The 24846-nt window shown below is 37.6% G+C and overlaps 2 protein-coding genes and 1 long non-coding RNA gene across 7 annotated transcripts; 1 reads left to right on the top strand and 2 right to left on the bottom strand.

Annotated features, from left to right (window-relative positions):
• Window positions 1-1295: 1295 nt before the first annotated feature.
• LOC144629582 (uncharacterized) lies at window positions 1296-14262 on the bottom strand. Of its 2 annotated transcripts, XR_013566404.1 has the most exons (4): window positions 14109-14262; window positions 13835-13905; window positions 1818-1978; window positions 1296-1724 (listed from the first exon to the last, which is right to left on the bottom strand). It is a non-coding gene; the product is annotated as an uncharacterized LOC144629582 (long non-coding RNA). The 2 variants fall into 2 exon arrangements; XR_013566403.1 differs by lacking the exon at window positions 14109-14262 and having other exon boundaries at window positions 1299-1724; window positions 13835-14067.
• LOC144629568 (retinal homeobox protein Rx2-like) lies at window positions 4096-9186 on the top strand. 2 transcript variants are annotated; one of them, XM_078487812.1, is made up of 3 exons: window positions 5027-5126; window positions 5259-5506; window positions 6813-9186. In XM_078487812.1, exons 1-3 carry the CDS (start codon window positions 5036-5038, stop codon window positions 7224-7226), a joined length of 753 nt encoding a protein of 250 aa, XP_078343938.1. In that variant the 5' UTR covers window positions 5027-5035; the 3' UTR covers window positions 7227-9186. The 2 variants fall into 2 exon arrangements, 1 of the variants encoding a protein (XP_078343938.1); XR_013566402.1 differs by having other exon boundaries at window positions 4096-5939; window positions 6813-6930.
• A 2695-nt stretch (window positions 14263-16957) lies between the features above and the next one.
• Window positions 16958-24509, bottom strand: LOC144629537 (serine/threonine-protein kinase Pink1, mitochondrial-like). Of its 3 annotated transcripts, XR_013566394.1 has the most exons (15): window positions 24337-24509; window positions 24031-24222; window positions 23792-23869; window positions 23117-23220; window positions 21910-22035; window positions 21375-21434; window positions 21173-21236; window positions 20519-20690; window positions 20071-20368; window positions 19457-19511; window positions 18462-18573; window positions 18076-18234; window positions 17886-17949; window positions 17087-17302; window positions 16958-17028 (listed from the first exon to the last, which is right to left on the bottom strand). XR_013566394.1 is itself a non-coding variant. In XM_078487770.1 (14 exons), the coding sequence occupies exons 1-14, from the start codon at window positions 24398-24400 to the stop codon at window positions 17222-17224; spliced, it is 1629 nt and encodes a 542-aa protein (XP_078343896.1). In that variant the 5' UTR covers window positions 24401-24509; the 3' UTR covers window positions 16958-17221. The 3 variants fall into 3 exon arrangements, 2 of the variants coding, with proteins under 2 accessions (XP_078343896.1, XP_078343908.1); XM_078487770.1 differs by having other exon boundaries at window positions 16958-17302; XM_078487782.1 differs by having other exon boundaries at window positions 16958-17302; window positions 21176-21236.
• Window positions 24510-24846: the final 337 nt, after the last annotated feature.

The following is a 24846-nucleotide window of genomic DNA, read 5'->3' as shown; positions in this document are numbered from 1 at the left end:
TTACTAATTAAATAATTGAGTCATACTATGACTTCTTCTTATCTATTTTCTTTCATGGATTGTAATTTGGCCATGTCAAATGTCATCCCTTTTTTCATTGTCAAAAATGTTGATTAAGTTTCTTTCGTCTTTCAGAATCACGTACAGCTATAATCAGATCTGACTGAGACCTTGGTTCCTATAAAGATCATTTATTTATTTATTTTCGGTTAGAATGCTATTTGTAATAAAGTCACTCTTAAGTCTTAAGCTATAAACTGGAAATTCTTTTGAAGAAACTGAATTCGTCAATCCCTATCTTGTCGAAGGTAATACTATTCCCATACAACCGTGATTCTAAGATTTCGCGCACAGCATACGAATTTGAGGCAGCCGTTTCGCTTACTTTACGCGAAGAATCTCCCGAGAAACTCGAGAAGAACATTTTCGCGATATCAGCCACCCATAAAATATAGCTGACTTCAATCTAATCAAATGCAGGTTTTGGAAGACTTTGTTATTAAATTTAGTCATCAAAAGGACTTCTAATTTTAATTCATAGAAATGTATTGATATTAAAGCAAACTGTTAAATATTTACCATTTCTTGTGAAAACGACTCGTAGAGTAGATGTTAATTTTGTTTTGGCTTTATTCACTCAGGTGCTCAGTACGAGTTTTGTGAGACGAGATATAATAAAACTGCTTCTATTTTGGTAACAAATTTCGGGCAGATTCTTGTAACTATCTGACGACACAGGTTACCGTCTTTGACCTGCCTTGAAAGTTGCGGCAATCTTTTTTGCTTTGTTTTACAAGTTAAACTACTTAACAAACTACGACAGTGATAATAGGGCTGGTAATTGAAAGAAAAGATGCATGTTCTCCTTATAAATGTATGTATTTTGGGCTTTTTGTTGACATTTATCGATAACCAGTTTTGTGTTTTCATGCGTACGTTTTCAAGATGCTATCAGGAACTACCAACAAAGCAGGTAGTTTCGAAGTCGTTGTAAATGATAAAATCTTAACGAATTTAATGGGGAAATGAAACTCTTCAGGGTCCAATACGTTATGTTCATATCATAATGGAATTGTCTAGGAGTTAACATAATTAACTTTGTAAAAGCCGTTTATCTGAATGGTTTTCAATAGAAATACTATAATCATAAATAATTTCTTTTATGCTTACTCCAATTAACTTCGTTTAACATGCATCGTTATAGAGGATTCAACTGAATTGTTTGTTCGACTTTGTCTACAGCTCTCCGTTTTCAGGTCTTCTTCGATAGTACGTGAACAGTGTGCAAACGTACACAATTTATTTGAATTTTCAGTTTGTAGGTATTGCGGCAAAAGAAGTAGTAATGCCTAATGCGAAAAATAACTTTATTATTCACAGTACAACATTTGTCCTATTAAAATGTGTAAGACAACTTAATTCAAATGAGTCGTAACGATTGAATTTCAATTTTCAAACCATTTCAATCCATGCAACGCTCTTACAAAAAAGAGAAAAAACACCAACATTTTTCACTCAGTAAAACTACACTACAGGTAGCCTTTCTAAAACGTTGGGTGTTGAAAGGGTGTCGCTGCTTTTCCTTCATCTTAAAATTACAATTCTCTAAATACATTCGTGAAGATGTCACTGATGCAATCTGCACGTCCATTTAACGTAACATTATAACAAGACAGATCGACGTTTAACAAAGGATGATGGCGTTTTAAGGACAAGTCACTAATCTGAAAAAGAAATCGAAGATCTTATCAGTTGGCCACCCATACTCGGCTTGGCACCTGACAGTTAACACACTTTTAAGCGTGGGTGTAATGTACCTGCAGTACCCGAGGCAGTGTTGTTCCTGACTCACTTCCGCAATTGTCCGTGGCTTCTTCAAGAAATCCCAAGCTTATCACAAATGAATTGCTTGATCAAGTGCTAGCTCCTTGGTAGGGTTCAGTCACTTATGGTCCGCTGCGAAGGTTTCACTTATCAACTGATGAAACAAAGAGGGATAGAAAATTAACATTTCGATTTGGTAGACTAGTAGTAGAAGTATTTTCAAACGGCCCACTGCACGCGTTTTCATGAAAGCAAAATAAATTTATGTTTAATAAAATCGACCTTGGCTAGGTTTTTACTCAGAAGAATCTTGTTTTAACTAGTCTCTGCAGGAACCCTCAGCCGAATAAAGCAACAATGGCTTTTGTCCAAGACTTAAATAAAAATGCTGTGTTTATCGCTTACTAAAAACTAAAACATTGCGCAGACAAAAGCGATGGATAATTAAGAAATCCACTGGAAATCTGTGTAACTTAATCCACGAGTGCACGTAAAGATTTTCCATTTTAGCTCAACTCTTTACAATCAGGCCCAACGAAAACATTTTCTGACAAAAGCGATCAAACGTACATTTGTTTTCTACGAGTACTTTTTAATTCACCGAGAATCGCACATTTAATCAGTAATGTAATGTCAATATTCGTCTCAATTAAAGCGCTTTGTTTCTTATAAACTCTGTATTTCCGCTGTGGGCACTTTTTTATAGACCGTTTTAAAAACATGCATTGAGATGGTTAAAAAACAAGTGTCGAGGGTGGATATGCCTTTCAACATAATAAAAAATCGATTTTTTACCGTAAACAAAACTGTCGTTGAATGTTTTAAACTTGCGTCCGGTTAAACAGTTAAGACTGGTATCAGATGTTAAAAAATTATATATATTTCAGATAATTTCTCCTTTTTTCGTACCAACAGATGAAAATTAAAAATCTGCCAGGGGGCGTAACATGAAGCTGTCTTGCAGCGGAATAAAACTTATAAGTACAATTTTTGTGTTTCAACTCGCCGGTTGTTTTCTGTGGTGTTGAATGCTTCGGTTTTCTTCAATAAGAGACCGCGTTATTAACCACTGAAAGGCGAAAATGTCCTTTACGATAGTCGGTAAGATGACGCCAATCCGCTCTGCACGTTCCCCTTATGAGCACAAGCGTATAAACACTGACAACCATAAACCAAATAACCTAACTAGCGACTATTCAATGAACGACAATATCATATCGATAAGATATAGTCTGAACAATAGCATTCGGTCGAAGCTGGTCCAATTTAAAAACTATTGCCTTTAAAATAAACAAGGTTAACATTTTTACCAATCATGTACGTAAGCTGTTAGCATTCATCCCGTCTCCATGGTCCATTGGTTGGATGTACTAATAGCAACATGAATGCCCTCTGTTCTCCACAATAAGCTACACGAAACTGTAAATTATTTATCAAAGTGTCGCTGATTGGCTTCGAATTGGTTTAGCATTGTTTCGGGGTAATTTTAAGATGACCTTAGCTAGGCCGGGTGCTCTGAAACAGGAGAGATTCATGCAAAACTTCATCTTTTACACAAGGTTGCGTGCATCAATTAAAACTGAAAAGAATTTTTCATCTTAACGATTTTTTGAGCTCTGTCTGAACCAATTGGCAAATTCAACTATAATTTTTAAATATTTAAGTCTTTTTTAAACAGATTCGATATTAATAGCAAGGTAAATATTTTAATTTCAAACTGAAAGTTTAAACCGAAGTTAATCAATTTTTCATACCACTTTATGCTAATACGTTATTATGTTAGTGCAATCCCCTACATAACCGAACTGCATGAATGTGAAATAAGAACGTAACATGAAAAATAAATAATATTCATCGTACACGAATATCATAACGATAATTTATCTCGAACCACCGCCTAAAAATCAATAAAGAAAGACCCTTCTCTTTAAAGGCGTACTGGTTAGTAATTCACTGAAAAAAGGCCGGAGTCGAACCAAACATCTGCTTATTAAACTACGTTGTAGGCGGACTTTCTTCTCAGAAGCCCTTTTTAACACTCTTGTTATGATCTCACGTTTACATTGGTCGATTTGTGGAAGGACGTTATACGGGGGGACACCTGAAATCTACAAAAACGCAGTTCTACATCACTTTTTCTAATACTTAATTTTCATGTCTTATCCCGAAAATGGGTCGGTTTTTCTTTTTCAATGATATTAGTAATTTTTAATGGCATTTTTTTCCCAATGTTTTTATCTTTTAACAGACTTAAATTTTTTGGCGCCGAGACATTAATATCGCTATTGAGATCTTTATTTAAATTTTATCATTACGGCGGGCGATATTTGAAAATGAACTGCCATGCAATTTCATTTTTCGCAGCTCATATCTATTAACGGTTTTAATGATCTCAAGGACAAAGTAGGGACCATTTTAATAAATGAAATGATGCTCTTTTTAATTTCGCAAATTACAATGTCCATTAGCGAGAAAAGCTAAAATTGTTCTGATTCAAGACAGTCCATGTTTATTGATCATGTTTACCGAACCATCCCAATTTAGCTGTGAGCTATAGCTGAAAACCAAATCAAATTGAGCGCACGGTTCTAAACAATATTCATACTGATTAATTAAAAATGCTGAAGCCCACTCAGTTATGAAACAAGAAGCAGTCTTTTAAGTCACCGAAGTTCACTCGCATTCCTTTCATCATTATTCTTTCCCGCGCTCGCAAAATGTTACAAGTGCTTGTTCAAGCGTACAGAAGAGGGCAAGAGGCGGCCTGTTTTACAGGAAGTACGCAAAACAGTGTTAAGATATCTTATAACCGGTCGTTTTATCATTAGTAAAATTGTCTTATTATTCAAAGAACATTAGCATTGATATTGGTGTCCTTTATGTTAGATGGTACAAATAACCTCGAAGGGGATTTCTTTGCCACGCGTGTGGCAGGTGCACGGGGCCTAGTTTTTGGCATTAGTAATGAAATTTACCATTGTATGCATTCAAACAGGGCTTATATTAATTTTCAATTTTCTCGAGCGCTGTGGCTAGGAGGGTGAACTCTCTGCAGCTGCTCGGCTAAAAACAATTAGCGCCGAGGCCCTAATCAGCTCGGGCAGCTAATAAGTTCAAATAGAGCGAGTTGGAAGGATCAGTTTTGCACTGACCTCAAACTTCACACACGCCACTAAGGATCTAGCAGTCTGATCGGGTCATCGAACAAATCATGGAGCCGTCTCTTCTGGGAAAGCCTCATAGCCAGTATGTAGTCAGCGATGTACTAGGAATAGAGACCTTGGCAAGCTCATCTTCCAAGTGTAAGCACATTTTATCTATCCTCTTGTTAGAAATGATATTAGTTTAAGCCTGGAAAATCCTAAAAGTTCTTACTAAACATGCCATCAAAGACAAGAACCGATTTTAACTCTCTTTTTAAATTGCCTCAATAGTTCCTTCACTGGTGTACAGAAGCTATCAGTCTTCATCAGCAGATCTGCCACCACCTCCAGAATCCCAAGGACACGTAGATGGGGAAAGCTCCGCCACAGTTAGGAGAAAACAGCGTCGAAACCGCACTACATTCACAAAACAGCAGCTACAGGAACTGGAGAAAGTTTTTGAGAAAAAGCATTACCCCGATATCGCTCTGAGAGAGGAGCTTGCCGCGAAGATCAACATCAGCGAGGCGCGAATCCAGGTAACAAAAATTAAAAACACCCTTCTTGCTCTTAATGCGTGAAACTGCGAAAGTTTTCAAATTGTAGATGTTGTTTTTATGTTGACTACAAAGAAAAGATATAAAAGCGGATCTTTAAAATTCGTGATGTTGTGAGAGAAAAAAAAAACCTAATATATAAAATAATCGGGTGTGGTCGTTAGCGATAGCCTTGTGTAATAGTGGGGTCATAATTGTATTACGACGCCGAGCAATATTATATTACTAGTGAAAATTGTGTGATGGACGATATACCTTCAAGCTTAGTGAATTTGGGCATAATTGAATTTCTTTTTTTCCACCTTTAAAAGTATGGAGATATTGCCAATAAGAGAACAGCACGAATGAATTCAAAGTATTATGTTTCATTGGTGTTTCAAGAAGCGGCAGCAAAATAACCGAACACACCTAACAGGTTTTGATGCGCTGAGTTTAACATTGATTCGTTTTCTTTTTGTTGTGTTTATTTGTGTCCTCCTAGCGGTATTTTTTCCTTCGTAAATCTGAGCATTGATGTATTAAAAAGTAGGTTAAAACTGCTGGAATTAAATCGCAATTGCGATGTCCTAATTTTTGAAGGATTTTTCCTATTTTGAAGAAAGGCACAGAAGCTGGGCTGAAATATAGGAGGAAAAATACTGTCACAAATTGCATCGTGTTGTTTTTAAACCATCGTGCGTGATCCTTATTTCTTCAAAATTCGAAAGTAAAGTTTTCCTTTCGAGTTGCTCCTTTTTGCGACGCTGCATAAGGCGAGATGCGAATCAATCGCTTTTTCAATCCGTGATAAAGAATTTAAACAAATTTATATAACACGAGCAACAGCAGTGGTAAATTAGTGCTAACGAAAACCATTTAGTTCATTAATATATCTCAATTTAAACTGGCTTTTCTTCAACGTCGGCGAAACTTCCTGTTGCCCTTATTTTTGTAACTTTTTCGACCATTATTATAAACACATGCGAGTTCCGATATTGAGATACACAATTAATAACCAACGCCATCAAGTTTTTTTGTCTCCAACCATTTATAATTCTATCCACGTAAACGCTTCCTCCAATTTTTTCAAACCACTTTCCGATTGATCTTTTATCTTCGAGCAGACAATTTAGGCTTTAATTTTGGAAAAAGCAGAAAACAAGATTTATGCAAACGCTATTAAATAGATTTTTAGAAGCCATTTCAGTGTGTGCCTTTTGTTGAATGCCATTAAATTTATGTTGTGTCTTTTTCAACGTAGGGGAGAGAAAATTTCGTTCCTCTAACAAAATATCTCTTTACTTCTTAGGTTTGGTTCCAAAACAGGCGAGCTAAATGGCGAAAAAGACAAAATCCAACGCAGAGTTTGACGAAGAAGGTTCGCTATCAAAGCGATAAACTTGGACCGCACCTGCCCATAGCTCCCCGACCAGGCATTCCCTGCGGACCGCCTAACTACTTTCTCGGATTGTCGGGCGCAGTTCCTGTGAGCGCTCACCATCACACGTATCCAGGGATTCTAACCTCTCTTAACGCTACAAACTCCAGTTACATGTCTTCATCACAGATACCGATGCACAACGGAGCGCTTTGGCCTTGTCAAAGTGCTGCGTTTTCGAGTCATGCGGAACAACCTAAGATGGCGCTGGAAGCTCTGAGGATGAAAGCTAAGTCGCACGCTTCTTCGATGTCTGCGTTTGAATTTGTGCCGTCGTACCATTAGATGATGATTCAAGATGATTTGGCAAGCGAGGGACGAAAAAGCGAGCGAAAATCGTTTGCAGAAGTGAATTCAAAGGACGTTAAATATTGCTAATAACGAATATTTCAATTCATCAAAAGTTGAAATGTAGAGCTGGGGCCACTGAAGAAATATGAAAAACACTTACATGTTAAACGAAGTTGTTCCTTTAAGGCCATTCAATAGATGTGTATGCTTTTTTTGAACTTAACATAGAATTGTAAATTGCAGAGAGACAACCAAGAAGACATTTGATGAATTTACAGGCTTTTGTAGTCCATCAGGTATTTATATTATAAAAAGAAAATTGAAGAAAATTGTACCGCGAAAAATGTGTAAGTAGTTTATTTGAAATTAAGCTGTACACTGTATAAAACAAGAATGCGTTCTTTGAGGATGTACTTTAATGTCTATTTGCGCTATTAGCAAGTTTTCTTTTAAACGACCGTAATGGTAAGATCATTAATGAAGTTGTGAATACTTTTAAGTCTTGAAAGGCTTTTTGGCTTCGCCTTGGCTGTGTGGCCCGAGGTGCTAACTTATCAAAAGCAAGCACATTTTCAACCTGTAATTTAAATAAATGTATTACATTGACGTTCAAACAATATTAACACTGTAGCTCAACACATATGAAAAACATATACGCTTCTGCCGTATTAACGTGAGTGCAACGCTCACAATAGGACAAGAGGAAACACTGCTGTAAAGATGAAACACCCTTAATAAAAATCTTAGATTTTCTTGGTAAAAACACTAAAGCGCCATTATTTCAATTACTGGTCTAGTTTGCTTTAACTTTATTTGTAATTTGTCCTTTTTACTACTAAATTCATGTTACGGACACAAAGTAAATAGTTAGATGCATTAGATCGCCTTTCTTAAAATCGCATACTTTGTTAATAGAAAGGTTTCGGCGCTTTTAACGCACTGCGTTCTCAAAACCTGGAAGTTCACCAGCGTTCGTATAAAAATCGTTAAAACGCCACTTTTATTTTCTTTAAAATAAAATAACCAAGTAACTTTTCATGCTTTAGCCAAAATAATCTATTACATCAAATTTCCACAATTACGAAATTAAACACTTTATCGTTAAGCGACCGCGTTCACGCAGTAGAAAATAATTACAAAAACGTTTGCTTTACGGGAGAGATTCGTTAGCAATAGAAGTCCCCGCGGATGACCTCATGATTGGAAGGTTATCTTGTCCGATACAATGAAACATGTGATAGCTCGGTATCTCAGCAAAGACATATTGAAACAACGAAAAGTTTTAACGTAATCTGAATGTCAACCGAAACCTCTAATCGCCAAATAGAGTAAGCGGCCAGTAGAGGCAGCTGAAAATTCAGGCTAGCTTGGTTCTGTTTTTGCGAAATACAGCCGTCTATTCGGCTTATACGTCGCTGAAAAATTGTTTGTCACGGTCATTTTCTTACCTAGCAGCTGATTTGAAAGGTTTTATAAAATTCAAACATATCTCTAAATCTTCTTATATGAAATCCTATTTTGAGGGCGTTTTCAATAATTTTTATGCCTTTTTAACATGGCAATGTTTGATTCTGCGCCTTTTTAAAATTCAAATATAACAGAGCTGATAAACTAGCAACAATTCGCAAATAGTCAACCTCTAATGATTCTCTTTTGTTTTGTTTTGTTTGTCTTCTCTGTACCAAATGGTTGTGAAGGCCCCTTTATTCTGGAATCAAGTTGAATTAAACTGAAGACTGTTGTATCTGAAATAGACTTCATGTTTGCGGATGTTCAAGCAATTCATGTTGACGGTCACAGCAGTTCAATAATGCGAGTGTCAAAAATGACTCGGTGAAATAGAAAAAAGAAATTAAGATAAGCCAGCTTATCAAAACTCCCACTGAGGTTTAATGGAAAAGGGAGAAAACCTGACGAAGAAAATTAAAAAAGAAACAGTGAATAAATATATAAATCGATTTTTAAAAGATATTATTTCTTTCACGGTTAGGTTTTGCAGTGCGATAATTTATTTTTCATTCTTAAGCTTTTTAAAGATCTTTTATTCCTAATGAGGTGCATCGTGTGAATGATTGCGTTTGGCTAAATTTACAAATTTGCGTTTTATCAGACTGTTAAGGATCTTCACCTTCCTCTGTGTGACTCTTTAATTCTTATAGGAGGCTTTGTTTTCGAAACTTTAATAACGGTCTTTTCAATGAGCTATCTCATCGTTTCAAAGGCTTTTTTTAACGGCCGTTGTTTTCTAAACAAAGTTTTGTGATAAATGCGAACGACAAATTACGCGAACACGATAAGTTATTTGCTATTGTGGCTCGTCTCATCAGTGATCTATATTTGCATAATTGCTCACCTCGCCTCCAGTTTTCAATATGATGAGAATACGTTTGACTGTGAAACCTTAGTACTGTAGTCTGTTTCTGGCAAAAAAGAAAAAAAAAATAGGAACGAACGCCTTTCAAGATTCCCTTACGTGAGCCCGAATTAAACGCTTTGACGTTCTGTAAAACGTCAAAGAGGGAGGAAGTTCAAAGCTCAGAGAGTATTTATGTAGAGGGTGCAGGTGTCTTTTCTGATATACAATTTTGTTTACTATTCCTTTGGTTACTCAAAATCTTTCTCTAAGCTACTATGATTTTAGCTCTTTTCACCTCATCCACTGTATAATTTTTTCACTGGATTCGTTTATTTCCCTCCGAAATTAATAATGAAACGAACCCTAAACAAATTTTGCGCCACTGAAGCATTTCACCGCCCGTCTATAATTTCAGTTGCCTTCCAAAGAAAGTGTCCCCAGGAGTTTTGAATAAACAAGCTGTTATTACTAACGTCATAGCGATAGCGGTAACCTAAACAGAGAGACATGGTTCTTGATTAAACACGGAGAAAAACTTTCTTTGTTTGCCTGAGTAATGGCGGCCAAACAAAGACAAGAAAAGCCGCTTAAACTGACGGTACGGAATCGTCTAGGTCCGATATCCCTCGATTGAAACAAAGTATGGTCTTAGCAACTTAAATTGAAAACTAAAAAAAAACATAATAAAATAAAACAAAACGACTTTGCCATCACTGGGCTTTAAAAATATTTTATTGGGATTGCGAGCTGTTAATCGTTGCGAGAAGAATAAAAAACTCATTTCGCTGGATTCGATCAGGCGGTTGACAGAAGAAAAGGCTAACATGAATGCCGTTTAAGACCTCCTGTGTCGCTTGCCTTAAGTATAATTCATTTTTAATTAGAATAGCAACGTCTAGCTTTTTGAAACTCTAATTATGACAAATGAGACTAGCGTCTCGCTGGCGACGTGATGGGTGTAAAATAGAGAATTATTTTTTGTATATATCTAATTGCTTTTCTTGGCTCTATCGTTTTAGCTGAGAATCTTCTGTTTCTTATCTTTAGTGTTGTTTCAATTACTCTTCCTTGAACCCATTTGACCGTTATTTAAGTTTAAATTGTACAAATGAAGCTGGCTTTGATGATTTTCGCGTCGTTCCTGAAAGGACCGCTTCACCTTTCTCCTGTTCACTCGCGAGTAAGTAGGGAGGCACGCAACCAAAAGTTAACCTAGTTTTTTTGGTAATAGTATAAATGAAGCGCTAATGACACGGAAAATGAAGTTTGACTGGTAAAAGCATTAAAAGATCTCAACTGGAAAGACAAAAAAGTTTAAAAAGAAAACATCTTCGTAACTGCTTAATCAATATTTTATTCTCAAACAGTCTACAGGTGTTTCTTTTGCGACGGAAAAATGCAATTCTCGAGTGGTTTTTAATGATCTACTAAATTATCATAAAGAAGGCGCACAGCACTTTCGTGGATTCGACTATGAAATCAAAAGAATAAAACAGAGACAATTAGATTCTGAAACACCTTTAGTTATTCATATAAAAAGGTTGAATTCAGTCGAAATTTGATAGATTTGCGTTTAGCAGAAAAAAAAAAACAGGAAAATTTAACAAGAATTGACAAGGGAAATTGACTACGCAAAGGCAGAACTTTCCTTTTCTTTCATTTATATTGAGTCGTGTTTTCTCTCCTTCACAAATTTTCAAAGGTTGCTTTTCCATTTTCATTCCTTTAACAGTTCTCTATCTTCTCTCTCGATTATCGTTTTTTTTTTTTAAATAATTGTATTCCTTGTGTAGCCTGGCATAACTTCTATACAGGCTATCACCTAGTAGCTTTGCCTTGTCGAAGTAGATCATCCTCAGTGAAGCGTTTTGGTGTTTATTTGTCAAACGAAACTGTCTATTTAGCGTTATTAGGTGTAACTTAGGCTCTATACTTCACACAATGAAAACACTGACGGTTTGGAACTGAAATGCTACCAGTTCGCGGTTCTGCATAACTTAGTACACCACTGACACAGGAAACATGTTGCATTATAAGCTGTTCAAGGAGAGAAGTCTTCCGTGTCTATATGGCAACTGATATTAAATTCTCAATTAAATTGTCAGTCATTTTATTCGGCGTAAACGTTTTTTATCACTAAAGATAACGAAGGCAAAACACTAACCGCATTAGCGTTTAGTTAACGACTGCACGGTAATGATAAAACAATCCTACACAGAAAATGTCTGATAGTGTTTATTCAGAGAACAATATCGTGATATTAGCGTGCGTCGGTGTCCACCACCTGGGAGAAAAAATATATGAAAATAACAAGTCAGTTAAAAGCCGGTGGACTTTGTTTATGTCGGAAAAATGTCGGCCTTCTTTATAAATCACATGCTTTCAAGATAGAACCCGGTCGGTATAATTTAGCAGGAATTTATAATATACAGAGTTCGATTGAGCGCCTATTATCCAGTTTGTTTTTACTGCATGAGCTCGGCTGGTTTAAAATGGCAATCAAAAGCCGTAAAGATAATGAAATGACTAAATTTTTTGCGATAATCTTGACCCAACGTAATTTTGAAACTGTGAATAAGAGACGAAGCTAGGGAAGAAAGTTATGATCGACACCTATACAAACTAATTTGTATAGGTTATTTAATAGGATGCAATAGATGAATGCGCAGTCCTTTTATGAATAGTATTTGAAAACAAGGACGTGAAAACTGTGTAGAAAATCATGATCTCCAGCATCTTTAATGCAAAATGATATAGATAATTTACATAAGCTATGAAGTATTTAATTTTTCATCTATCCCACTGTTCTAGTTAGAGCTAAATGCCTCAGTATTTACCAGAGAATTTTTAACGCAGTATTTTGATATGGCCTGCACGTACCCGCTGAGTATGATCATTATTCATTAAGACAATTCTGGGCGGAGTTTTAGTGTTTATAGTTCATTAAAGGCTTGTTTAAAAGGACACTGTCACCAGTTACACCTAAAAAACTCAAGAGCCTTAAGTCATATGGAAACTACGAATAGTGGTCCAATTTTGTTCAAATCATCATGCAAGTGAACTGAAGCGATAAACAACTGATATTATTGTGATGCCATCAGGAACTTTAGATCTCAACTCGAAAAAGTCAGGCTGATTTTGTCAAGTTTTGTCCTTGTGGACTGGAAAAACACTTAAAAAATTATTATGGCTCCCTTCTTCCTTCAACAACAATTTTCTTTGTATCTTCATCTTGATGTACTAGGTGCATTTCATGTACGAGAAGACCTATTCACCAATTTTAGTACTTTTTACCAAAAGCGTAAAAATCTCGTGGCAGTGTCCCTTTATTTTCTATTTTCTCGTCCAAGGACATTCCATGCAAATCTACTGCCGAAGGTACGCCAAGCCCGGGACGCCAAGGGGTACAAATGTCTACGCCAAGCAGGCTGTTTTAAAAGAGATCTTATTTATCTAAGAAAACGGATTATTGTGTTTATAAACCGCCACTGAATGAGGAGTTTACAAAAAGATATTTCCTTGTTTTTGCGGATCACATATCCAATTCAGGAATCGATTATTACTAAGCCAACGAGACATTGCCTTTTCATATTTTCATTTGTATAAAATAACAAAACGGCTGCTTAAAATAGAAAGGAATCGACGTAAAGATAGTCATTTATTTGCTGTCTGAAACAATAAACTGAAAATAATAAGGAAAAAGGTGAAACAAATGACCAATACTCAGGGTTTTTTTTCAGTCCAGAAAACGCATGACTTAGAGATTCTGAGGATTTAAATGAACTTACAATGCTAAATACATATGGCATTTCAAAACAGAAAAAATAAAAGACAAAATTTGCCCCCTTCGGATCCAGTCTTCTCTAATGTGAAGAATTCTAAACATGAGACTCAGAGGAGTGGGAAGCCTGGAGGAGGGAAAAGGCAACTTGTCTGTCTTAGCGTTGCAAATTTTCAATTTTCTTTTTTTACACCTTTGTGAGAAGATCATCAAAGGAATAAAAAAATCGCCTTCGCTGGGTTTGTACTGTATTGAGTGTGATTTCGGAAATTCAAATTTGTCATTGAAGCCTCTCTCGTCAATATTTCCAGAATATAGAAAATAACGTCTCAGAGAACCTTGCAAACGTTCCGGAAGGATACCTAACTGTCACACTGCTTTCAACATTCATTACCATACTTGAACAGTATTTAAGTTTAAGCTTTATATATAAATTTAAGCTTTAACATTTCGTTATCTGCTTACCGAACTCGGCCAAAGGATGTAAGCTTATAGCTGCCGTCCGCTTGTTCTTTCTCTCTCGTTTAATTTCGTTTCTAAACCAAGAACAATGCAAAACAACCAGAAGGACTAGGATTAACTTTCACGTCGACTTAAGTGTTGAAATGATAGTCTCTTGTTCTGGATTGATAAAATAAAAATGTAAGCTAAAGCTAAGTTCATTTAGCGATAATTAGTAGAGGGGACTTCTTACTATTTTTAATAGCGAAAGAATGCATGAAACGCAAATGTACTTAACTTTCTTTCGGCGAGAGCTGACGTGGTGGCGTGATTAGCGCTTGTTTCCGGCCTGTAGGACCTTTGTATTTGCCCCTAAACGGCCCGAAGTAGCTTGAAAAGCGAAGCGCAAAACGCTTTACATGTAGAGATTTATACAAGAAGTGGTGAAAAAAATCTCCGATGCCTGGGAAGATGCAGACGCGGCCGGCCACGGAAATTGGCGCCAAAAGAGTATCTCAGCGCGGCGCGGCCGGTTAAAATTGGCGCCAAAATTTAACTCGCCCCAGGCTATATCTCTTCTCGCGTTACTCTCTTCTGGATCCCAGCGCTTCGCGGTACTACAAATTACATCTCTGTTCGCTGTGAAAGTGAGGTAGACTATCAACTTTATTGGTCTCAAAGTTTAAAATACAATATAATATAAAAATAAATGTTGGTAAAAACATTATTTAAGTACTTATGGTTAATGCTGGCTTAGTGTTTTAATTTTCTTTTCGCTCATATTAAACTAATATATAAACAAATTTTGGTTCAAACACGAACTGGTACTGTTTTCCTTTCTTTTCCTTCTTTCTTTCTTTTATCTGATTTGCTATTTATACATACTTTGTTACATTGTACTTAATTGTTATATATTACTTGCCTTATTTTACTTTCGTCTTCTTTTTTAGTCATGTACAACCTAGTCAAAGCAATTTAATTTTTTTGGAACTACTCAGCTCGTTTACTTTATTTCTATTCCGTGTGTTTTTTGCCTATTTTAGTTAATTTATTCTATGACCTTCTATGCTGTAATTATTTATTTATTTTGGCAAAATAAAACGGTTGTTGTTGTTAACAAAGGACCAAATAGGAATTGTGCAAACGGGAAAAGTTAACCATGTGAGGCGCACACCCTAAGGAGAACGATATTATTTTGCCGATCGCAAAGAAATTGATCGCCATCGATCGGTGAAGAGAATGCCTCGATATTTGCATGTCAGTAATTGCCGATACTATATCGGTAAATATATGCGCCAATCCCCAAATCGCAAGTACTGAATTTAATCGCTTTACTGGGCATACACGGTTATATTTGCCGAACGCCGTGATCGGCGAATAAAATGCCACCTTTACGCTGAAAGTTTAAAGGCCGATTAAAAAGAGGATTTCTCGTTTTACACCAACTTTAATAATCACAAATTGATAAAAATGCAGCAATCCAAAGATATCAAGTATGTTTACTGTTCTAATTCACTTCGTTCACGAACGAAGCAGATAATGGCCCTGTTCTCACAGCCCTCTATCTTTAAGAACAAATTCGTGTTCTCTTCGACTTGATGGCGTTTCAAGCGAGTTTAACGTTCATGCATTCATAACTTTACTGTGCATAAAGCTTGAGTAAATATGGCGTAAATTTTGGAGTTTACGCCATGTTTAAAAGCCGACAGTCATATATTAAGTTTCAAGGCGGTAAAGAGACTTATTTACACCAACTTTAAATCACACTTATACACGGCACATAAAGATAGTACCGCCTTTAACAACATTCAGTGATGGGTTAAAGTTGGATAACCAACCTTCATTCAATTCAATCACACTTAATTTTACGTTGATACCAATTTCCATGCTGTGGCATGTCCCGAACGAGTATCTCCTCTCAAGAAACGAATAGAAGTTCTTTCTTAACTTTCTGTTAGCAACGGCATTTTCAGGTTTCAACACTCATCATTCTCGTCTCCAGAGCGTCCCCGGAGCCACTTGTCCGCTGGGGCACGAGGAACACGTGACTCTGGGGACATATGATCTGATTGGCTGGATCCTTAACAAAGAAATTTAAATCAAGCAAATCAAATCAAAGACGCAATCAAATTCGACGTCAGTATTAGAGACATCATTATAATTAGGGCAGCCCTTTTTCCGCTTGTTCTTTTCGCTTAGGTCAAGAATCTTAGAGGTTAGGTAAACGATACCCCTTCGTTTTGTTACAATTATCCTCAACAAGAGAATATGAAGTACTTCTTCAGCCACTTGTCCCTTTTAGCCGACTGAGCATGTGGGGACACACGATTTGATTGGCTAGGTTTTAACAAGGGGAGTTTCAAATCTAGCCAATCAATCAACTCTCGTAGAACAAAGGGATTTGAAACCGGTTCATTTGATAGGCTGTTTCTTTTGTTAAAATCAAGCCAATCAAATCATGTGTCCCCAGAGCCACATGTTTCTCGTGCACAGGCTTAGACTGCGAGCAGAACGAGCAAAATAGAGACTCCGTTTTTCGCTCAGTCTAGCGCCCGCGCTACTCGCTCGCCGTTCGAGCTTCGCGCTAGATCGTTTGCGTTCGTTTCACGGATTTTAGGCAAAAAAGAGACTGCTCGCAGTCTAGCATAGGCTCCGTTGGCAAAGAGGGACAAGCGGCTCTGGGGACGAGAATGATTCTCTTTTTCTCTTGTACCCAATCGACGTAGATGTAATGTTAATAATGTTAGTGTTGTATGTCAAGGGTAAAACCGCGCGCGTGCTACTGTTCTCGCGCGTCTTACTATCCACGTGCGTCTGTTACTATCCTTTCGCGCGTGCTACTATCTCCACGTGCGTGTGGTACTATTATTAGTACCAGTGAAATAGTTTTGGGAGGAGTTAAATAAGGGAAATTGGTGCCACTATATATGCCAGCAATGAGCATATTTGACAATGAAAAGAGAAGCAAAAGATTGCAGTCCACTCTTTACTATTGTTTCTAAATCTAGAAGTCTAATGTCGTAGTTATTAAAACCAAAGTAAAGATTTATTTTATAGCATAAACATGTCTATTAACACTTTAACACTTTACTTGTATATATTGTAGGTCACGTAAGAAACAAGTTACGGAAGGCAGGAATTAAATTCCCTGTCAAAGGAATACTACGCCACTAACACAACACAGGGAACGAGTCTCCTGTATGTACCCTGACACTCCCCTATACTACTCTGGCAAAGCTTCTCGCACGAGCCATTGCTTGACTCACTGTTGATTACCCAAATAACCACTGCTTCGCTGATATTATGGTCTTATATTATATCGGTAATGGCTTTATACATGCTTGTAGCCCATAGCTAAGCCTGTGCTACCTACTGTATTATCTATAATAACACAACTGCTCATTGAGTAGTTTATTCAATTTCCTCCGTCAGCAAATCAAGTGCGTCTGTAATTTCTTCTGCTGAAACACGACACAAAAATCGATGTAGGACCTATTGAAGTAAACAAACATGATCAATGTCTGATATCTCATTAGATTATCAATACAATACCAAGCAGACAGGTGATAAGAAAGGGTATTAACAAATTCTCTCCGAAATATCATAAAAAGAAACGTGTGACAATCTGTATACAGAAAAAATGTTTGGATCTTGGGAGTGAAAAGGAGCTAAAAGGTTAAATAGCAGAAAAAATGTAGGGGCGACTTTCTATGCTTTCTGGAATACTTGGTGTTATGAGCACTCCAAAGCAACAGCACAAACAAAGAACAGAATGTTAAAAATAGACGAGCTATAGAGGCCATGTCCAAGGATTTTTCGAGAGTGATTCAATACAGAAGAGAGAGAAAGGATTTATTATTCTGGCCAGTCCCTACATACGCCGCATCAACGTAACTATCCTGGTAACCTCCAAAATTTTCACCAACTACACATTCCATACAACAAGGCCAATGCCCAGATAACCACACTTTTAAGTTGCTTAACTTTCGTCACCATGCACATGTTTTGCTCTTTGCACACAAGCTAGGAATTCCAAAGTAAATAACATATCCAGCATTGCTCATAAACAACTGACCTCGTCCTCAAGAGTCCATTCTCCTTTGTGAACTAGCATCTTAACAGATAGACCAATAAGCCATCTAAAGGGATAGGACAGGGGAGAGAAAAGGTTTATTATAAAAAAACAGTTAGAGTCCTTCACAAGCCACTGTTTGATGGTAAAGTAATCTGCACAGAGCTATTTTCGTGACTTAAGCATGACTCACCTATTAATGTCAGTAACAGACACGTGATTGCTGTGGAGCCAGGCAGGAGGGGCCCACAACACTAAAGTCAGCATGGTGACTGCTATGTCAGCAGTAATTCGCTCAGAGGGGTCTCTTCTCAAAAGCAGGGACACCACTCTCCTCGCTCCTGTGGGTGCCCTGCCAAAGACAAAAAAAGATATAAACAACACTGGCTGCTGCTAAGGTGCTCTGTGGAAAGTCGATCCTTCCATACAACTGTTAGTGGATAACTTTGGGGGTATAAACGTTTAAGGTCGCTTTGTGATTTCCTCTTGGCAACCATGGGAAAGGCAGAGCTTTCATAGAAAAATGGTTCACAGAGATGGTTGGAATTAAGGGAACACTGTTCTTAGGATTTTACTTACTGTGTAAGCATAGGAAGCTGTTCATCTTGGTATGTTCTGCTGTCCAATCTGTCCCTGTCAAAAGGATTTACATCACCAAACAGTTCATGAGCAATGGCTCCTGCTGCCCAGGCTGGGTATGAAAAGAAGGAAAAGAACTCATTAATTAGTAAAGGCGGTGGCAAGTGGACTTGGCAATAAAATGATGTTCCAGACTACATGTAGGACCCACAATCTTCTATAACATGGGGACTGCCGGGCTGGCTGCAGTATGCTAGCAATTAGATTGCACCTTAGTGCTGCCACAGCATTGTCAAGCCAGTTTTGTTGTACGGCGCCGAGTGCTGACGTGTGGTAAAGAGCGATATGAGATCAACGCCTTCCACAACGGCTGCCTCAGGAGGATATGCCGCATTTTCTGGCCTAACAAGATCTCGAATGAAGAACTCTACAAGAAAACAAAGAGCCAAAGTGTGGTGCTTGAGATCAAACGCCGCCGGTTCCGTTGGCTTGGACATGTCCTCAGAATGGACCAAAACCGTATCCCGAAGACCGCTCTTACACCTAGATGGAAACCACCTGGGAAAAGAAGGCGAGGGCAGCCCAAGACAACCTGGAGACGTACTGTGATGCCCAAGCTAAACGAGATGGGCTTGACTTGGGGCGAGGCACAACTTGTAGCAAAAGATCGGTCCCGATGGAAGCAGATCGTTGCCGCCTTATGTCCCACCAGGGACGAAGAGGAATAAGTAAAAGTAAGTAAGTTAGTGCTGCCACAAGACGAGAGTGGCAGAGAGGGAGGAGAAAACATGCAAGGAAGCATAAACATCTATGAATGATACTGCTTCATACTGAACGTTCTTCGACCCAGCCACACAGGAAAAGATGAACTTGATGGAGCTGTGGAAGTACTTGCATCTATAGCACTTTTTGTTTCAAAACCATTTCCCTGGTTTTCTCTTTCTAAGGTATGAGTTTATACATGAACACTCCATAATTAATTATTCAACACTTACCATCAGAGTTGGTGTAATCAAGAACAGAATCTTGACCAGGAATGGCGCAAGCAATCTTAGAAAACATGACATCGAATTAGTACTTGTTAACAAGCAAACATGGTTGAAATTCTTGAAAATAATTGATTTAAAAAAAATTCATGACAGTTGACATGTTAACCTGGCAGTTATCACTTTACTTTGGAAATAAGTAAGAAGTGGTTGGGTACCCTGTGACTGGATCTCCTGTTAACAGTTGGCAGTTGTCACTTTACTTTGGAAATGAGTAAGTTGTGGTTACTGTAGGTATCCTGTGACTGGATCTCCTGATCTAAGTCACCACCTCACAGTGCATTGTCATGAAACATTGTTTGATGTTACGATAACATCAGTTTGGGTGAAAACATTGACTCAAATTTACTTGATATTGAAGAAAAAGCTCCTCAATATCAGTACATGTACAGTAAAAGATGTAAATGTGTACTGGTGAGTGCCAATCAGTAAATGTATGCAATTAGTTTATGTCAAATGGCTCAGCAATTTACACTATAGATTATCACACACTGTGTGTTAATAAAAAAATTACGCTTAAAAGCTTCACATGTACTACTTTGCTAAACTTTGTTGTTCTGTACCTCAGGAGCCATAAGATTACTGTTGCCTCCACGATCAATCTCTGCTGTGTAGAATGGAAGCACCAGCCCCCCGTCTCTGTCTGCCAGGCAGCAACCAAAGTCAGCTATCACCAGCCGAGGGCACAAGCCACTGGTGCTCTCATCAAGAAGTAAGTTATCAGTCTTGAGGTCTCTGTGTGCAACCCCATGTCTGTTTAGATGTGCGATACCTTCTAGAAGCTGAAGTAAAAGCAAGGTGGATACTTGTGGGGGTAATGCTTTGCTTGCTTTTATGTATTCTTGAACTGTTGTGCAATACCTGTTAAAAACAATAAATTGAAGTTCAACGTTGTAATATTTGGTAATGTGGAGCTGAAGCGGTGAAAACTGTACCATAGCCCCATAGTCTGTCATACATGTATACATCCTATATGTGTACAGTAGATGGGTCCTATAACAGGTTACCAACCTTGGCATGACTAGAAACAATGTGCGATTGCTGGCATAGCCTCCATTGTAGTAAGGTAATGCTGCTGGGTAGCTGTCAAAGGCATCAGGCAGGCAAGGAATGTTGTCAGCAAAGGCGTGCAGAACAGGTGTGATGTTTGGATGGGGTGGCAGGCTAGTGTATGCTGGACCACCTGCGGAATGAATGATTTAATCTTGTTGGTATCAAATCTGTTTGAAGAGTTATTGTCTGGTCAATGTCAGGTCTTGTTAATTCAATAACTTAGTGGGTAGATCAATTTATTTGTTTTTAATCAAGTGTCTACAGTTATTTATCATACACAGCAATAAAACTCCCTTCAGGTCTTGCGTTGCTATGCCATAAAACAGGATATAACAATCTTGCCGAGTCTCAAGCTCAAGACTGGGTTTCCAAAGGTACAGCTGTGTAGGGCTACACGTACAGTGTACATGTACATGTATATTACTACTGATGTTAATGACATGATGAGCTGTAATCTTAGTACAAAGAAAATTTGTACAAAGATGATACTAATATTTGTCACATAAGCAAGAATCTAAATGCAGTCTGGAATAACTAAAGTTAACTGTTTACACAAGAAAAATCCTCAGCCTATAAAAGTAAGTTTTGTTAGAAGTTAGAATCAATGTTAACTACCTGCTTGAGAACTGTTTTGCTGCTTTTCCACAGAAAGAACTTGATACTCTTTTGCAAACACCTAAAGAAAGAGGTACACCAGGTTTATTTTAAGTTAACATTTGATTTGAACTTCTTGATCATAAAAATCTAAGACAATAGAAAATATAATTTACCAAAAGTTGAGTTAGCTTTCTGTAAAATTATTATGATGACTCACTCTGTGCAGTGTGCTGCTCTGAGATCCTGCTCCGAAGTTAAATAACATCTTTACAGCATACTGTTTTGAAAGAAAACATACAATAGTTACTGTTATTGCTTTAAATACATGCTAAAGGATACATGTACATGTAACATACCGATAGATTATGGTAAATACAGTTATCAGCAAGTCCACGAACCAACAGTGTTTATAAAGTTGATATAGGTCGTAGAGTATGATCGTCCGAGTGAGAATACTATTCTCACCCGGACGATCATACTCTGCGACCTACTGATACTCCTGGGTTCAAACCATTTACTATATAAAGTTGATATACTACACTGTATATATGTCTTTTATCTGACAGCCAGTTCCAAGCTTTTAGTTTTATTTTGTGTTTTTGTGATATTATTACTGAAAGTGGTCACACCACAAACCAAAAAAAAACCACCACCACTAACACTCTGCATGCATTGCCTATCTCTGTTGATAGGCAAGAATTGTAGTGGCAAGCCTTGAGTGGTCACATTTGACTGTATACATGTAACAATACCTCATGTCCCATGTATTTAGCTGCATAGACTGCAGAGTTTGAGGAACTTTTGCCAAGTCTTTCACCCACTTCATAGTTCTTCAGTTTGAGCTGAGCAAGGGATGGTTGGTCAACATTCTCTTGATGCTGTAGATTCAGATATAAAAAAGGAAAGATTTCTAGTTTCAAGTAATTAATAGCATACTTATACACATACATTTTTATGAAATTACCTGTAAAACCCAAGAAGAGTAGTTCAACATTTTTTTGATTCTTATCTTATACACATGTACTAAATGTAAGGGTTTAAATTCATCCTTGGTTTAAAAATTTTCAAACCAGTTTGATTTTTATTTCCCTTTCTTTCAGATTATGATAATAAATATGCATACCTGCCAACTCTCCAGATTTTCCTGGGAGTCTCCAAGTTTTTCATCAAATCTTCCGGTCTGATTTTCGTAAACTATTCATACACTGGAACCCCGATATAACAATATGCCAAGGGGGCAGTAAAATTATATCGTTATATCGAGGAATCGTTATATCGGGGTTCCGTCCCATACATTTTACTATTGCCGGGACATAACATATTCATCGTTATATCGGGAATATCGTTATATCGAAGATCGTTATATCGGGGTTCCACTGTACATTGTCTTAAATGATATCCTTACAATGCAAAGATTTCAAGCCATCTCCAGATTTTTGTACTCTGGGGGTTGGCAGGTATGAATATGAGACAATAAAAAATCTAAATCAAACTGGTTTAAAACGTTTTAAGGCCATCCCAATAAAATGTTTTGTTTCCCATCGCCTGACTGACCCATTTTTTTTTCGAAAAGTAAAAAAAAAATTCCAGATTCACTAGTCAAAGAAGCAAATACTTGAATTTACAAGCACATGATCTTGTTTTATTAACAACAATTGGTATGATGTGATGTCCTTGTCTTTAATTAACATCGATACTATGATTTTTAAAGGCTGTTTAGAATAACAAACTAAAAGGCCACGTTTCCGGGTTGACTTTGTAAGTTGGCGCTCTTACCTAGCAGCCCACCCTTCTCTGGAACCAAGACCCCTTCAAGTGTTCATTCTTTTTTTTTTTTGCCCGACCGTCCAACCCACTATCACAAGAGATGGGGCGATGGGAAACAAAACATTTTATTGGGATGGCCTAAGCCAAAGATAAAATAATTTAAACTACAACAAGTACATACACTGACTGTACCTGTGCAAACATGTTTGTAGTACGAAGAGCTTCTTGGATCCACTGATGCAGCTCTTTGAACTGTTCTTTTTCCTGTACATCTTTCGGAGGCTTTACGTTACTACCTATATGTAAATTAACCAAAAAAATAAATCAGTTAAGTTTCATCAAGAACACAACAACAAGCATCCCTGTACCTTACACATGAAAGTCACCTTTAAAGGGGGCGGGATATGATGAGCCATGTACATGTATGTACATGTACACTGTAGACTTGTAAACGGCAGAGATTCCAACCCTCCCGATTTGATCGGGAGTCTCCCGATTTAATGCGTTGCCTCCCGCTCTCCCGATTTATATCAGATTCTCCCGATTTATCATTAAATTCTGAAAACAAGAGAAAAATTGCTAATTTTTAGTACTTTTTGCGATCTGAGTGTAGCAAAAGTAAAGAAAAGTACCAAAAATGCTTGTGAAAAGAATAACGACCTTATAGAATAACTCAGAAATGATGTCAAAATGCCGGAAATGGCACTTGAGAGAACTAAAATTTGCAAAATTTCCCGGTGGAACATGCTTCCAGACCCCCCTAGAGGTGCACACCTTCAGCACTAAAAATACTCCCTTTTTTCCTTCAAAAAGGGTTGGAATCTCTGAAACGGGCATAAACTTTTTACCAAACTTGTATTTACTTACTAGCATATGCGATCCCAAGGAAGGCAAATACAGGAGCTTTGGGCCCACAACCTCTCAACAGGCGAGTTGTTGCCATTCCTGTGAATAAAATAAAGATGAGATTATAGGGTCTGGGTTAAATAGGAACCCTTAAAAGGGGAAAAATCAAGGTCCAAAATTAAAAGAGTTTGTATGATCTTAACTGCCATATGATAATGGACATACAAACCAGTTACAAAATGAAATCCAAGGAAACTTACGCCTTAACGAGGCTGCCTGAGTATATGATCCTAGCCTGGTAGTGAACCCCCTCCATACGCCTCTCGCAAGCACACTTGCATCATTCTGTGAAGCTCGGGAAGCAAGCACTAACTGTTTGGTTGAAGCACTGTGGCCCTCTCTGATTTCAACACCGCCGCGAAGGCCTGACTTTGCTGCAACCTTTCCTGATCCTTTAAATTATAACCAGCAGAACACATCAACAACTTGACAAATTTGCAAAACAGACGAATCGAAACTGAAAGTGACGATAATGGCGTCAAAACAAAACCCGAGGTTGGTTTTACCTTTGCCAGAAAGGTGCTTAAAAAGCGACCGGAACAAAGAACTGCCAAATCGGATGACCGACATTTGCTTGAAGAGTCTTTAAAACCTTCACATTTTCTAGTAGACTAGAAGAACTACATGTACATTTCGACCTCCAAAAAACCTACGCATTAGTCAGCACAACTGAACTGCTCATAATTAAGGATGGGCCGATACTCGATACCAAATATTCGATACATCGATATTTTGACAATTTTGAAAAGTATCGATACTTTCGAAAAATATCGCACTTTCGATACGTTTTCGATACTGCACACGTGACCTGAGCCTGCGGTCTCCTGGTCAGCACCTGAGGTTTAAAAATGCAATTTTGCTCAAACAAATATTGTTGTTCAATCAATCAATCAATCAATAAAATTTATTTACCCTCGGAGCTGACGGGGGCTGGCTAGGCCCCTAGCAAAACATATGCTAATATGCCGAGAAAATAAATTACAAATGTAAAAATATATACAGAACGAAAAATTCAT

The sequence above is a fragment of the Oculina patagonica genome, chromosome 1 (assembly GCF_052425735.1).
Source record: "Oculina patagonica isolate OP01 chromosome 1, crgOcupat, whole genome shotgun sequence".
NCBI lineage: Eukaryota > Metazoa > Cnidaria > Anthozoa > Scleractinia > Oculinidae > Oculina > Oculina patagonica.
This window is presented reverse-complemented; position numbering and strand designations above follow the sequence as displayed.

Excerpts from the sequence above, each read along its gene's own strand:
- LOC144629568 (XM_078487812.1), top strand. The coding sequence starts at position 5,036 with ATGGAGCCGTCTCTTCTGGGAAAGCCTCATAGCCAGTATGTAGTCAGC. Across the intron at positions 5,127-5,258 it reads GGCAAGCTCATCTTCCAAGT|TTCCTTCACTGGTGTACAGA; the intron begins GTAAGCACATTT and ends TTGCCTCAATAG. Across the intron at positions 5,507-6,812 it reads TCAGCGAGGCGCGAATCCAG|GTTTGGTTCCAAAACAGGCG; the intron begins GTAACAAAAATT and ends TTTACTTCTTAG.
- LOC144629537 (XM_078487770.1), bottom strand. The coding sequence starts at position 24,400 with ATGTCGGTCATCCGATTTGGCAGTTCTTTGTTCCGGTCGCTTTTTAAG. Across the intron at positions 21,237-21,374 it reads AGAGCAGCACACTGCACAGA|GTGTTTGCAAAAGAGTATCA; the intron begins GTGAGTCATCAT and ends CTCTTTCTTTAG. Across the intron at positions 20,691-21,172 it reads AAACAGTTCTCAAGCAGGTA|GTGGTCCAGCATACACTAGC; the intron begins GTTAACATTGAT and ends TTCATTCCGCAG.